This window comes from Kogia breviceps, chromosome 1 (genome assembly GCF_026419965.1).
Source record: "Kogia breviceps isolate mKogBre1 chromosome 1, mKogBre1 haplotype 1, whole genome shotgun sequence".
NCBI classification, from domain to species: domain Eukaryota; kingdom Metazoa; phylum Chordata; class Mammalia; order Artiodactyla; family Physeteridae; genus Kogia; species Kogia breviceps.
The window spans coordinates 94,674,637-94,690,677 of record NC_081310.1 but is presented as its reverse complement, the minus strand read 5'-3'; the positions used below and the strand labels follow the sequence as shown (position 1 = coordinate 94,690,677).

The following is a 16,041-nucleotide window of genomic DNA, read 5'->3' as shown; positions in this document are numbered from 1 at the left end:
GGCCACAAGCCATGCTTTTGGTTCCCAGTACTTTTGAATACTCTTCTCTCTCACCATCTCTCCTTCTTTTTAGCCACATGGTCTCCCAGACTCCCAGCAGCAGATTTTCCCGACAGACAGTTTTGGCATATGGCCAATCCCTGTCTCGGTGCCTGGATGACCTCAGTTACCAAGTCAACATGGCAGTTAATGCATGCTGCTATGCTGCCCCCTGGTGGAGAGGGTGGAAACTGAGTGATAGGCCGATTACTGTGTTCTTGTTAGAGAGCTGTACAAAAACCCCCTCCTACTTTCTAGACCAAAGTGTTCATATATCTGATTAAAAATAGTGTTGTCAGTGTCTGTGGAAAGGCTGCATGATCTGTAGTTGTCTGCTGTCCAAGGCTAAAAGTGGCTCTGATTTCTTATTTTGGTGGGAAAAAACAGTATCCAGTCAGTTGGCCTTAAGTTGGCATTAGGGTTTTTCATGTATTTATTTTGTTTTCCATCCTTCCACTTAATTGTCTATGGTGTGGAGGCTTTGAGAGGCTCCCTTTGAGGTCTGCAGTACTCTGGGTCAAGGTTAATCAAGATCTCAGTCTTTCCAATCGTACTCTTGATTTAGGAACCTTATATTTCCGCTCAGCCTTCATGAGTCTCAAAGCCCTTACCCTGGGATAGACTGGGTTTGCATGAGACAGCCATGTTCTTTAGTATTCCTGTATATTGGAAGTTGTGTCATCATCCTGGAGAGTAGATGTAGGGGTAACATGGCATCTAGTGTTTGGTTTCTAGACGGTGATGTGGCAGGAGGTGGGAGAGATCAGAGGGAGTCATGGGAATTCATGGGTGGAAAAATCAGATGCATTGATACTGAGAAGAAAATTAAGCCTCAGTCAACCTCCTGGATTTTACTTTGATACATAGAGCAAGAAGGCATTTCATCCAGCCATGCCAGAACCGTTAGTTGGGTAAATTCAGACAAATCCTGTGTGGATAGGCTGCATGCAAACCCTAACATAAGGCCATTAAACCATGTGGAAACTCATACCCTAGTTCCATTATATTAGCAGGACTGGCCCCCAAATCCACAGCCAACACCACCAAAAAGCCAACTGCTGACGTTCTTGCATTGTTTACAGCCTTGGTCCTAAACTGTTTTCCCCAGTCCTTCTCTTTCCATGCTCCTTTATCTCATCCTGATTCTCCCAGTCTCTGACATTATGATCCATCGGGTCTTCTTTTTTCACTAATTTATCTCTCATATTTCATATTCAGCTCTTTTTTTCCATCCTCCTCCTCATCATAATAGTTACCATTTTATTGAGGATATACCATGTACCAAGCACTATGCTAAGCAGTTCTAATGTGTCAGTTCAATTAATTCTTATTGTGTCTCTCTGAGGTAAGTCCCTTTATTATTTCCATTTTATAGATGAGTAAACTAATGCTGCCATAGCCTGATCAAGATCACATAGCTAATAAGTGGAGGAGCAGCGACTTGGATCTAAGTTTATTTGATTATACCATGTTGCCTCCTTGTCCTACTATTCTATAGCTCAGTCTTTCTGGCTGGGCTTTCTTGGGTCTTTCTGGGTCCAACCCCCATGGCCTACATTTCTGCCTGTACTCTGAAAACAGTGACCCACCAAATCCCCCAGTGACTGTGATTCCAGCAAGAATGATCTTGTTTCCCAATCTTTTTGGAATCAAAGTAGACTCTTGGGCATGGTGGTGTTGGGTCTTAGCATCTACTGTACACTGTTTGTTCTTAACCTAAATCCATAGAGGAGAGAGCTTTTGTGGGGATCCCTTCAGATACTCTGGGGCCCAAGAGACGAGTAGCTTGAAGGAATCAACTTGGTTCCTAACTCCTGCCTTTCACCTGCATGTGGGCAGCAGGGTCTCAGGACTTCCTACAAAGCCATGCCCCTATCCAGGGAACTTCACAGGAACTCAGGCCTCCATCTTAGCTGCTTGATCTTTTTACTTATTTCTCCTGTGAAAAGAGTGCTAGAGAGGATGTATAAAGAAGAACCTATGGATCAGCCCTTCCAGAGTCTGTATCTCTTGTGGAAGAGAGGCATCATGAACCAAGCTGAGCTGAAATATGGCAAGGTTCTCTTTGAGTTCATAAAATAGTCCTGTTTGCCCTTATCCCATAAATTTAGGGAGGTAATGAATATAAGGAACACCACAGTTCTTGGCACCAAGTGACTATTCAATGAAGACCAATTTCCTTTTTTCCTATCTTCTACAAGCTTCTTTTTCTTTGTAGTAAAATAATTTGGGGGATGAAATATATTCTAACCATTAGGACCCCAATATTCTGAATGTGGAATGATTTTCTTGAGCTCACATAACCAGCATCAAAGTCCAGGGGTCCACAAGGGGTCCTGGCACATTGTCGTCTTTCTGCTGTAACTTCTACAGTGCGGGGTGTGCTGTTGCTTCCCAGAGGTCTGGCATCTGTCTTGATTGCCTTAGACATGTTCTCTAGGAGTTTCTCAAGTGTCAAGCCTTCATATCTGCTTTGGAAACATTCTTATCTCCTTAGCTACAGAGCAGGATCCCCAACCCTATAATAAAAGCATGGATCGTAAAAATGGGAGTGAATTTAAAAATTATGCAGCCTATGGGCTTCCCTGGTGGTTCAGTGGTTAAGAATCCACCTGCCAACGCAGAGGACACTGGTTTGAGCCCTGGTCCAGGAAGATCCCACATGTCGCGGTGCAGCTAAGCCCGTGTGCACAACTACTGAGCCTGCACTCTAGAGCCTGCAAGCCACAACTACTGAGCCCACGTGCCACAACTACTGAAGCCTGCGCACCCAGGGTCCGTGCTCCGCAACAAGAGAAGCCACCGCAATGAGAAGCCTGCACACTGCAACAAAGAGTAGCCCCTGCTCGCCACCACTAGAGAAAGCCCACGTACAGCAACGAAGACCCAACACAGCCAAAAATAAATAAATAAATAAATTTTTTTAAAAAAAGAAATTATCCCGCCTAATGGATTTCAAACACGCCTTAGGAGCAAATTGTTTCTTCTTGTATAAAATATATCTATATATACATATATCTATATACGTATGTAATGTAAATCCTTTCTGGAAGTACGTATATATTTGTACCATACAGATAGGAAGAAAGAGACTATGTGAATGAGTTGTTGGTTTTAGCTGGTGTGTGTGTATGTATGTTTTGTGTGTTTGTGTGTCCATTCGTACATAACCTCATTTGGCCTTGCCTGTTCCATATATGTATATATATGCATATATATAGGTGTATCTGTGAATGATATGGTTCTGGAAAATACCTTGTTTGGAGAATTACCATAGCAAGGCCCTGTCATGCTGAAATACCATCTGGAGACCTGGATTTAGGTGCAGCAGAGTGGGCTTCTCTGGTTGAAAGCAGGTACGCTGAATAAAGACTCTCCCCTTACACAGCCTCTGTATTCTTGACGTAACACACTGATCTAGGGCAGTACTTTTCCATTAAAGATAAGAAAACTGGGGCTTCCCTGGTGGCGCCGTGGTTGAGACTCTGCCTGCCAATGCAGGGGACATGGGTTTGAGCCCTGGTCTGGGAAGATCCCACATACTGCGGAGCAACTGGGCCCTTGAGCCACAACTACTAAGCCTGTGCTCTAGAGCCTGCGAGCCACAACTACTGAGCCTGCGCATCTTGAGCCCGTGCTCCGCAACGAGAGGCTGCGACAGTGAGAGGCCCATGCACCGCGATGAAGAGTGGCCCCTGCTCGCCGCAACTAGAGAAAGCCCTAGCACAGAAACGAAGACCCAACATAGCCAAAATCAATTAATTAATTAATTATAAATAAAAAGCTGTCTGCCCATTCTCAAAAAAAAAAAAAAAAGTTAAGAAAACTGAGGCCCAGGGAAAGATGGTGGCTTTTTTGAGACCTCTTGGTAAAAGAAGAACCCATGAGCCCAGGTCTTCCTACATCCAGTCGTGTGCTCTTTCCCTGAATCAGGTCACCTTTTCTTTTCTTCTTTGCTACCCTCCATGGCACCTAATACAAGAACCACTGTTTCCCTTGCATTATCTTGGCACATTGAGGTGGGAGGTTGTGCCTTGTCTAAGGCGTGTGCTCTGTGTGGCAGCCCTGTCAGCTGTGCATCCCCGGGTTCATCTCCTGGGTCAGTGCCACACTCTTTGGAGAGGAAGTCATGCCAACATCAAAGCTGGGAGAAGTCAGGAGAAGGATTCTGGCTGCGGAGGAAAAAGTGTTCTCTCAGTGTAGGGCTCAGGAAACTTTTGAGCACAGTCACCTGCAGGGTTAAAAAAAAAAAAAATCCACAAAGGTCAAAAGACAGAGGCCGGGCCAATGAAAAGAACGAAAAATTGTGCTCTTCCTTATAGGTCACCTAGTCCTTATACCTGTTTTCATTTAGTCCTCAGTAATCCAGGAGTGTCAGCATCATCATTGCTTCTTCCATCTGAGCAGACTGAGACTGCCAAAGATTAAGTGATGAGCTCCGAGTCACACTGACTGCTTGGAAGTGACAGAGCCTGCCAATTCCAGCTCTCTCACCAAAACTACAAGCTGTGCATCTTAGAGCTTGTGGCTGTATTGGGAGAGAGGTAGGCAAGGCATAGAATGGAATTTCAGCCAGCCTCTGTTTCTCTGCCTGGTAGAGGGAAAGGGCCAGAGGGAAAAAGAGAATACATAGGTGTAGAGGGAGGGAGGGAAGGAAGAGAAAGAAGATTCGGTGACCCCTAACCCAAGGCAAGTGGATGGGGCTCTGCTTTGGGCCATTCTGGCTAGTCCTCTCCTACATACCCCAAACACACCCTCCTATGGTCATTGGCTGAAAGCCTGCTGCCTGCTGGAGAATGTGAGCTCCCTGAGGACAGGGCAGCCTTGTTTAGCACTCCATCACTATGCCTGCCCCATGGACAGTGTTCAGCAGAGGAAGGAGAGCGCTATTAGAGAGCTTGGGCTCTGGACGCTTCTCCACCAGCTGGATCCTGTTATCCTCATTTTACAGGTGAGGGGATCAGATGCAACAAAGAGATGAAGAATCATTTGAAGAGATTTCTGGGGTGGGTGAATTTCTAACAGTGGGCAAAGTTGAGAGTTGTTATGTATAACCAGAAGAGATGGGCATTTCTGGAAACCGTGCTTAGCTTTCTAGGGCACAGGCAGGCTGCCAGGCTCTGAACCCAGAGTGAGGTCTCATTAGCATTCAGAGGCCAAAGTCACCGTGGGGGCCGCCATCCAGGGCATGGGGAAGAGACAGGCTGTGTTTTAATTACGACCTGGACTTTTGAACAAATCCTTTTCTCTGCTTGTCTGAGCCTTAGAGAAAACAACTTGTGGGAAGTGTGTAGTCAGCAGCTGGGTCCACAGTGGTACCCATACAGCTGTGTACACATCTGGCACACAGGTGGTGGACTGCGTGTGCCTTTTCTCCTTGGGTTGCCCAAGGAGAAAAGGGGTTAGTGAGGGTAACAAGAGCCAAAGCAGTAAGGTGAGGTCAACCTGGTCTTTACCCAGAACGGGGCAGCCAATGCAGAGAATGGAGAGAAACAGGACTGCCCCCCTCTTCTGTGTCTGTATCCCTCCCCTCGCCCAATCGTGACCATTTCACGATCTGAGCCCAGACAATCCTGCCACTTCCTATGGCTGTCCCTGAGTCAACATGGTGGGATTTCTTTGTTGAGCTCACCCTAACCCTCCCTTCTCCAACTTGGGGGAAATTTCTGGAGTGGGGGATGAAATTAAGAAGGGAGGAGGAGATTAACAGTGTAGAAGTTAGACAAGCACAGATGCCACCACCTGCGGCTGTGGATTCTCAAGAGCTTGTTGACTCCTGGGAGCGTTTGCCTTGAGTCTGTTTAACAGTTCATTCCTGGGGAAGGGGAGGAGAAGGAGGGCTTGGGGACAAAGGGCCTTTGACCAGCTCCTGTTAAAGTACTGATTCGTTTGCTCAGGTTGGCAAACAGTGTCTAGGGACTCCGGGCCAGTGATGAACTGGGTGGGTTTTCTGTCTGATGCACAACATCCAGCATGGGGGGAGGGGAGTAAAGGCAGTTGTTCAAGGGCCTGGGGCACCCTGAGGTTCAGACATGGAGAGCAAAACTACCCTGGGCAGCTGGGGAAAGGGAGGGGGCAGGGGCAGGGCTGCTGGTACCTGGAGTTCTGTTTTGGGGACTGTCACATACCTTGTTAGTGATGAAAGAGCCACACCAGCCCTTGATCTGTCTCCCAACCTCACCCCCCTTTCTGAAGCTGAGAGGCAGAGAGGGAAGATATATCAGGATGGGTGTTTCTAATGTGCTTCTGATGGCCAACGGCAGGGAAGATTGGTGTTGGGGCCCAAGGCCCGGGTTCAGAGTGAGACCACACATGCACTTCTCATCCCGAGCTGTGCTGGAGTCACCTGCAAGCTGGCCTCTGTCCAGGGAGGCTGTTCCCTAGTAGATTCATGGGAGGCGGCTTCAATCCCTTCTCCAAGCCTTGGCTTTCTTCACTCAAAGAGTTTGAATGGCCTCCCTCTTTCTTGTACCAGTTCCCTCCTTGGGAATTTCTCCTTACCTGCTTTTCCACTTTACTCTCAAAACTCTTTCCTTCATCCAGGAAGCTTCCAAGATAAACACACTGTGCACGTGTATAGACTTAGGCATCAACTAGTACAGCTTTAGAGCTGAGCAGTGATTAAATATTATAAACAGACTATGGCTTTATGCCACTCTGTTTTGTATTCATGAAACATTGCTTAGTATCATTCTTATCTTCTGCTTCCCAAAAGTCAGTCCCTCTGGGTAGACATTATTTGTTTGTTTCTTTGTTTGCTGTTTCTCTCACTATCATATGAGCTCCATGGAGGACGGGGACTTTGTTTTGTATCATCTGTGCCCACGATAGTGCCTGACACATAACACACACTCCACGTAAGCTGGTTTAGGAACATGCATGTTGCTGGGTGGGGCTTTCTTTCTCCACCTCCCTGTTAAGATACAGTGTCTTGTGTAGTGCACGGTGGATGCTTCTGAATCAATGAGAGAATGAATGGAGACTAAATGAGTGAGTGAATGTATGAATGAGCTTTTGAGATGGGATTGGCCACACTTAGGCCATCATGGCGGATGGCCTGTCTATAGAAAAATGCTCTTCAGTTATTTATGTTTCCTTGTCTCCTGCCAAGGTAGGGCTCATGAGCAGAGCAAGGGACCTTCAGCCCCTGGATATCCTCTGAGTCAGCTTGTGTCTCCCTTTGTGATGAGAGGAGGGGTGTTTGGATCTTTATGAATTCACTCTGCCCATTTTGTCTCTGCTTGGCACCATCCTCTCCCTTATACCATCTGACCTTCCCATGTCTAGTGACCCCTTCGGTATGTGGAGACAGAGAGGGTTTTTGAGAGAGATTTCCCCCCCTATTGCGCTACTACTTTAAAAAAGAAAATAACTATTTATTTTGGAAATAGAAAAATGAATGCTGTAATGAATGAATCCCAGAGATATTTTTACGGTCTGTTATCTCTGTGTTTATACCCAAGGCTTTGATAAAGGCAGTTATATTATCATGAGGCAATTTTAAAAAGAGAAAGAGAAATGGAGAAATCTACTTTAGATTTTAATCTTTCATAGACTGCCCTGAGCTCCTATTGATCTGGGGTGACTGGGAAGAGATGGGCCACCTTTACTGGGAACCTACTGTGTGTCAGCTCTGAGGCCAGGCTCTTTGCACATCTTATTTCAGAAGAGGGTGAGCAGGTGAAGTCAACAGGTCAAATCAAATAAGCTTTTATTGAGTATCCACCATGTGCAAGAGGTTGTAGGGCATATAAATATTCCATAGGCCTAGTTCTTGGAATACAGGCTATTGGCAACATAAGTTATAAACATGGGAAAATTAAATAATAAAATTTAATAATAATAATAATTAATAATAATAAAATTAAATAATAAGGCAAGATTAAGATTTGTTTTAAACATCTTTATTGGAGTATAACTGTTTTACAATAGTGTGTTAGTTTTTCCTTTACAACAAAGTGAATCAGTTATACATATACACATGTTCCCATATCTCTTCCCTCTTGCATCACCCTCCCTCCCACCCTCCCTATCCCACACCTCTAGGTGGTCACAAAGCACAGAGGTGATCTCCCTGTGCTATACAGCAGCTTCCCACTAGCTATCTAATTTACATTTGATAGTGTATATATGTCCCTGCCACTCTCTCACTTCGTCACAGCTTACCCTTCCCCCTCCCCATATCCTCAAGTCCATGCTCTAGTAAGTCTGTGTTTTATTCCCATCCTACCACTAATCTCTTCATGACATTTTTTTTTCCCTTAGAGTCCATATATATGTGTTAGCATATGGTATTTGTTTTTCTCCTTCTGACTTACTTCACTCTGTATGACAGACTCCAGGTCCATCCACCTCATTATAAATAACTCAGTTTCATTTCTTTTTATGGCTGAGTAATATTCCATTGTATATATGTGCCACATCTTCTTTATCCATTCATCTGTTGATGGACACTTAGGTTGCTTCCATATCCTGGCTATTGTAAATAGAGCTGCAATGAACATTTTGGTACATGAGTCTTTTTGAATTATGGTTTTCTCAGGGTATATGCCCAGTAGTGGGATTGCTGGGTCGTATGGTAGTTCTATTTGTGGTTTTTTAAGGAGCCTCCATACTGTTCTCCATAGTGGCTATATCAATTTACATTCCCACCAGCAGTGCAAGAGGGTTCCCTTTTCTCCACACCCTCTCCAGCATTTATTGTTTCTAGAGTTTTTGATGATGGCCAATCTGACCGGTGTGAGATGATATCTCATTGTAGTTTTGATTTGCATTTCTCTAATGATTAATGATGTTGAGCATTCTTTCATGTGTTTGTTAGCAATCTGTATATCTTCTTTGGAGAAATGTCTATTTAGTTCTTCTGCCCATTTTTGGATTGGGTTGTTTGTTTTTTTGTTATTGAGCTGCATGAGTTGCTTATAAATTTTGGAGATTAATCCTTTGTCAGTTGCTTCATTTGCAAATATTTTCTCCCATTCTGAGGGTTGTCTTTTGGTCTTATTTATGGTATCCTTTGCTGTGCAAAAGCTTTTAAGTTTCATTAGGTCCCATTTGTTTATTTTTGTTTTTATTTCTATTTCTCTAGGAGCTGGGTCAAAAAGGATCTTGCTGTGATTTATGTCATAGAGTGTTCTGCTTATGTTTTCCTCTAAGAGTTTGATAGTGTCTGGCCTTACATTTAGGTCTTTAACCCATTTTGAGTTTATTTTTGTGTGTGGTGTTAGGGAGTGTTCTAATTTCATATTTTTACATGTAGCTGTCCAGTTTTCCCAGCACCACTTATTGAAGAGGCTGTCTTTTCTCCACTGTATATCCTTCCCTCCTTTATCAAAGATAAGGTGACCATATGTGTGTGGGTTTATCTCTGGGCTTTCTATCCTGTTCCATTGATCTATATTTCTGTTTTTGTGCCAGTACCATACTGTCTTGATTACTGTAGCCTTGTAGTAGAGTCTGAAGTCAGGGAGCCTAATTCCTCCAGCTCCATTTTTCGTTCTCAAGATTGCTTTGGCTATTCGGGGTCTTTTGTGTTTCCATACAAATTGTGAAATTTTTTGTTCTAGTTCTGTAAAAAATGCCAGTGGTAATTTGATAGGGATTGCATTGAATCTGTAGATTGCTTTGGGTAGTATAGTCATTTTCACAATGTTGATTCTTCCAATCCAAGAACATGGTGTATTTCTCCACCTATTTGTATCATCTTTAATTTCTTTCATCAGTGTCTTATAGTTTTCTGCATACAAGTCTTTTGTCTTCTTAGGTAGGTTTATTCCTAGATATTTTATTCTTTTTGTTGCAATGGTAAATGGGAGTGTTTTCTTAATTTCACTCTCAGATTTTTCATCATTAGTGTATAAGAATGTCAGAGATTTCTGTGCATTAATTTTGTATCCTGCAACTTTACCAAATTCATTGATTAGCTCTAGTAGTTTTCTGGTAGCATCCTTAGGATTCTCTATGTATAGTATCATGTCATCTGCAAACAGTGACAGCTTTACTTCTTCTTTTCCTGTTTGGATTCCTTTTATTTCTTTTTTTTCTCTGATTGCTGTGGCTAGAACTTCCAAAACTATGTTGAATAATAGTGGTGAGAGTGGGCAACCTTGTCTTGTTCCTGATCTTAGTGGAAATGGTTTCAGTTTTTCACCATTGAGAACGATGCTAGCTGTGGGTTTGTCATATATGGCCTTTATTATGTTGAGGAAAGTTCCCTGTATGCCTACTTTCTGCAGGGTTTTTATCATAAATGAGTGTTGAATTTTGTCAAAAGCTTTCTCTGCATCTATTGAGATGATCATATGGTTTTTCTCCTTCAGTTTGTTGATATGGTGTATCACGTTGATTGATTTGCGTATATTGAAGAATCCTTGCATTCCTGGAATAAACCCCACTTGATCATGGTGTATGATCCTTTTAATGTGCTGCTGGATTTTGTTTGCTAATATTTTGTTGAGGATTTTTGCATCTATGTTCATTTTAAGTCAGCATTAGGAAGCAATGCTCTTGGGACTTTTGGAGACGGAAGAGATTGTCTGGCCTCACATCTTTAACAACAGCAGCAGACAGATGTCTGCAGAGCCGGCGGCAGAGCCTAGGCTTCCAGATCGGCTATTCTTGTGTCTTGAAGCATCTCCAGATAACTACCCAGTGACCAGCACAGACAGGTCATGGTGAAAGTGTTCAGAGGAGATGTGGTCACTCCGGAGGGGTGTAGGGGAGGTCCAGGCAGGATTCAGGGAGAAGGTGGGAGCAGCTGTGTACTGAAAGGTGGGTTGTATTCAGGTAGATTAAACAGAGAAGAAAGGGCTTTGCAGGAGGGTGGCAAGGCATAACAAGGCCCAGAGGTAGAAAATCAGGAATGTTGTGCGCAGGTGTGGTGACATATCACCATCCTCCAGTTCTGGCCGCCAGGAGCCTGGGAGCCGACCCCACGCTTCCCAGTCTCCAAGCCCTGCATCTGTCCCCTCCTGTCTGGCTTCCCTGCTGCACCTTAGTGCTGCCCCTTGTCACCATTCAGCTGCTCTCCCTCACTCATCCTTCCAACCCCAATTCCCCTCCACCTTTCATATTGCAAAGAGTTCCTTTTCTAAAACAGGCTCTTAGCGTGTTAAAATTGTTCAAAGGCTTCTGGTTGCTTGTCAGATGCTGTCCAGCCCCAGTGTGCAATCCGGTCATGACTTGCCCTCACCTGTCACCCTTCTCCAGGCCCCCAGCCTCCAACCTGGTGGAGGACACAGCACGCTCCCAGCACAGGATGTACTTGCAGGATGTCAGGCCTTTGCCCAGGCTGTTCCTTCTGTGGGGAATCCACTCCCCAACCCCTTCAGGCCTGCTGCCTGCCCACCTTCCTGTCTTCCGTTTGACCAAGATTTATTGAATGGGTAATAAAATGCAAATCCCCCTGCTGACTTCCTGACAGTTGCTTGTCTTCTCTTCTGTGTTCCCGGGACCCTCTAGTTATTTGGACATGTTTGTCTCTCCCATTAGCCTGAGCTCATTTCTGGAAGGGATTTTCTCTTATTCACCTTAATATCACTAGTACCTACTGCATCCGCCTGGCATAGATAGACACCCTCTTCGTGGTTGGTTGAAAGTTAAGTGAAATGAGATAAGAGTTAAGTCCCCGAGAGCTGGGCTGAATACACTGAATGTCAGGCTGGGAAGTTGGATGCAGTTTATCTCTCAACTAGATTACGCATCAGAATGCCCTGGGGAGCTTGTTAAAAATTCACATTCTGGGGCCCATCCTTTTGCATGCTGATTGGAGTAGGCCTGGACCTTTTTGTTATTGTTATTTTGTTTACATAATCACCCCCCTGGGGATTCTGGGCAGCCTGCCTGGCACCAGTCTGTAGGGCATCCTTTGGGAACACTGTGCCATGGACCACACCAAATACACGCTGGGCTTCAGCTCACCCTTCTTCCAGCACCTCTCACCCTGCTTTTCTTAAGCCTTTGAGAGAGTAACTTAACTGAATTCTTTGGTGCAACCTCCTCAGGGAATAAATCATCTGGATTTAAAACCTATTCCATTCCAAGGCTCTTTGTCCCAGTTTTTGAAGTTCCTTTCGGTATTGACTTGAGAGGAGAGCTGGGACCCAGCCATCTTTCTCACCAACCTTGCTTTGCTTTCTCCCATGCTGCCAGGCTGTTTGCTGTCAAATGTGGGGGCTGCTTTGAGGCCATCGCACCCAACGAGTTTGTGATGCGGGCCCAGAAGAGCGTGTACCACCTGAGCTGCTTCTGCTGTTGTGTCTGCGAACGGCAGCTCCAGAAGGGCGATGAGTTTGTCCTGAAGGAGGGGCAGCTGCTCTGCAAAGGGGACTATGAGAAGGAACGGGAGCTGCTCAGCTTGGTGAGCCCGGCAGCCTCAGACTCAGGTGAGTGCCATGCGGTGGGCAGGGGGAGATGTGGGAGAGTGGGGTGCGGTGGCAGTCTGCATTACTTTCTCTTTTAGAGGGCCAGCCACCAGGGCACCCTGGTCCCATGGCAGAGCAGCACTGTGCATTCCAGGAAGTTTCTTTGTGAGCTTGGAGTAAGCTCTTATCAGTCAGGTATTGCCATGATGCTGCTGCATAACAAATTACCCCCGAATTCTATGGTGTATGACCAGAAACACTTATTCACACATCCACAAGCATTAATAATAAACGCTTACTAACACATCTCTGGGTTAATGGAAGTGACTCTGCTTCACACTGAAGGTCTTCAAGTCACCTGGGATCTGCTGATCTCAGCCGAGCTTAGCTCTAGGCTGTAGACCAGGTTCAAGTCTGCTCTGCGTGGTTCATGCTGGGGTCCAGGCTTGAGAAACAGCAGCTATGGGGCATAATTTCCTGGCAGTGGCAAAAGTGCAGGAAGGCATGCTCAACCATGCAAGCACATTTCAAACCTCTGCTCATATCATGGCTGCTAACATTTCACTGGCCAAATCAAATCAGAAGATGAAACCCAAAGTCCAGGGAGGGGAAATACACTGCATGTACTGTGAGGCCCTGACAGGGTAAAGATACATAAAACTATTAAAGAGAATGATGGATTGGAACCAGTAATTCCATCTGCCACAGTCACTGAACTACTCTCACCTTTGTTTCCTCATCTGTCAAGTGGGAAAGCTGGAATCTATCTAAGGCTTGGTGGGTCACGTAAAGGAAACATCTAGAATATACTTGTTCCACTCACCCAAGACCCACCCACCCTCCCTGGAGAGGGAAACGAGAGGAGATGGCAGAGGTTCAGAGTCCTTTTAGAGCAGGTATTACAAGGCCAGAGAAATTAAAACTGTCCAGGTGAAGCATGGAATGCCTTCCCAGGGCAGTGTGTGTCTTAGCCTGGCCTCTCTTTTCCTGGAAGAATCTGGAGATCCAATTAGGTGATATCCGTGTAAACTTACTGGTTTTTGCCACTGCCAATTCCAGTCCAGTTCCAAACACCTTACCATGGCTTACAAGGCCTCTGGAATCTCACTCTGCCCAACTCTTCAACCTCCTGGGAGCCTCTGACCCCTTCCCTCTACACTCAGCAGACATCAGAGTCTCCACTCACTTCCACATCTTAAAAGTTTCTTCCTTCTCTGCCTCTTTCCCTCACTCTTTTGTCTTGCTTGCATATCTTTTAAGCTTCTTTCTAGGGCCTGCTTCATCGAGGAAGACTCCTATTCCCATGTGCCGGGTGAGTTTGCCCTTAACCTTTCCTGCCATGAGATGGATCCTACTTGATTGAAGTTGCTTGCTTGGCTGTTTGTTGTCCTTGCCAGAGTGCTAAGCCCCATGAGGGACCGTGTGTGTCTTTTCTACCACTGTATCCACAGGGCTTAGCACAGGCCTGGAACGCTGAGGGTGCTTGATAAAATCTGTGTTAAAGGATGAATAAACACATGGAACAGAAGTCCTATGGCGTGATGCTTGAGAGCTTTGGAGGTGGTCAGGTGGGCATTCTGACTGCACCACTTAGATCTGTGTGACTTTGGGCAAGTTTTGGAACCTCTCTCAGCCTCTCTCTCCACAGCTGTAAAATGGTGATCATCATGCCTACCTAGTCATTTTATTTGGGGGAATAAAAGATAAATGTATGTAAGTGCTGGTGCTTATTTACCAAGTGCCTGCTGGTGTTGGCATCTTTATTTATTTATTTATTTATTTATTTATTTTTGCGGTACGCGGGCCTCTCACTGTTGTGGCTTCTCCCATTGTGGAGCATAGGCTCCAGACACGCAGGCTCAGCGGCCATGGCTCACGGGCCCAGCCGCTCCGCGGCATGAACCCGTGTCCTCTGCATCGGCAAGCGGACTCTCAACCACTGCGCCACCAGGGAAGCCCTGGTGTTGGCATCTTCATCGCAGTTGTGTTTTGCTTCCTTTACTTCCCAGCTGGTTCTTCTTGCCTGACTCTGCTTGCAGCCACAAGTAAGCTGACACCAGGACAATCCCAACTTCTATTGGATTCATTAGACTTAAGTTTTCCTGGATGTTTTAATCTAAGGGAAATTTCTCCTTGTCGGTAACACTGCCACTGACATATTGAACGTCTCACTCTTGGGTAACTGGGCCCATCCTAAACTGAGTTTCATGGCCTCCACTTAGTAGGTCATCTCATCCTACTTTTCCTTTAGGTGTCATGCTGTACCCACTCACTAGGTCTCCTCTGCAGAATATTGCACAATCTTCAAATTCCCAAGGGGCTTAGGTGCTATGGTGATCAGAATACCAGCATGACCTCAGAAAGACATGCAGACCCAGAAGGACATACCATTCTTTCTCACATGGAAGTAAATGCTGTGGTTTAGCCCTTTCTTGCTATACAATTGTATGGGTCTTGACCAGTGTTTTCCAATTACAGATTTTAATTGACTACAAACAGGATGAGTCACTAGTGTATTGCCCTCTCCCCATGTGCAAAGACAAAAAGAAGTTGGATCTAAGGAGTATTAAAAATATAGGGCTTCCCTGGTGGCGCAGTGGTTGAGAGTCCGCCTGCCGATGCAGGGGACACGGGTTTGTGCCCCGGTCCGGGAAGATCCCACATGCCGCGGAGCGGCTGGGCCCGTGAGCCGTGGCCGCTGAGCCTGCACTTCCGGAGCCTGTGCTCCGCAACGGGAGAGACCACAGCAGTGAGAGGCTTGCGTACCAAAAAAAAAAAAAAAAAAAAAAAGTATAATGTTCCAAGACTTGTGGTTGCCAAGGGGAAGGTGGGGTGGGAGAGGGTAGGAGTGGGAGTCTGGGATCAGCAGATACAAACTAGTATATATAGAATGGATAAACAACAAGGTCCTACTGTATAGCACAGGGAACTGTGTTCAATATCCTGTGATAAACCATAATGGAAAAGAATTGTTTAAAGAATGTATGTATATGTATAACTGAATCACTTTGCTGTACAGCCGAAATTAACACAACATTTTAAGTCTACTATACTTCAATTTTTAAAAAAGTATAATGTTCAGAGTAAGCAAACTGCAACGGGTCCACTTTTCTAACCACATTTTCAGCAATACGTTTTGTAGTTCCGGGCATTTCTTTTTGAGGCTGATATTCACAAACTGGAGCTTTCCAGTTCACTTATTCACGTATTCGTTCAGTAGACATATCTTGAGTGCTTGCTTTATGCCAGGCATGGTGTCAGGCTATGAATGACAAGAATGGCATGGGGGTGGGGAGGTCTCCAACCCACGTCAGATGAAGGAACTGGAGATATTTAGGCTAGAAAAGTAAAGACTAAATAAGGACATAATTATTGCCTTCAAATGGTTGGACCAGACCTGTTTCTTTTTCTAGCTTCAGAGAGAAGAATTAGAATTCATTCAATTCTTTAACAAAATCACTGAGTATTTTATACTATAGATGAAAAGGCAAAGGGAAGTAATTTTGACTCAACATAGGGGATGTTACAGATGTCATTCTAATTATAAGGTCTAACACAGTGTAACTACTCAGGAGATACCCAGTTGTTGTAAGTAATATTGGCGAGGTGGGAGGGGAGGATGGTGCCAGAAGACCTCTGT

At 45.1% G+C, this 16,041-nt stretch overlaps 1 protein-coding gene across 1 annotated transcript in view; it reads left to right on the top strand.

The window, feature by feature from the left end:
• LMX1A (LIM homeobox transcription factor 1 alpha) overlaps positions 1-16,041 on the top strand; it is a 156,215-nt gene that overhangs the window by 96,092 nt on the left and 44,082 nt on the right. The window contains exon 4 of the mRNA XM_059059746.2: positions 12,190-12,422. Coding sequence (XP_058915729.1) covers positions 12,190-12,422 — 233 coding nt within the window. The remainder of the gene's footprint in view (positions 1-12,189; positions 12,423-16,041) is intronic.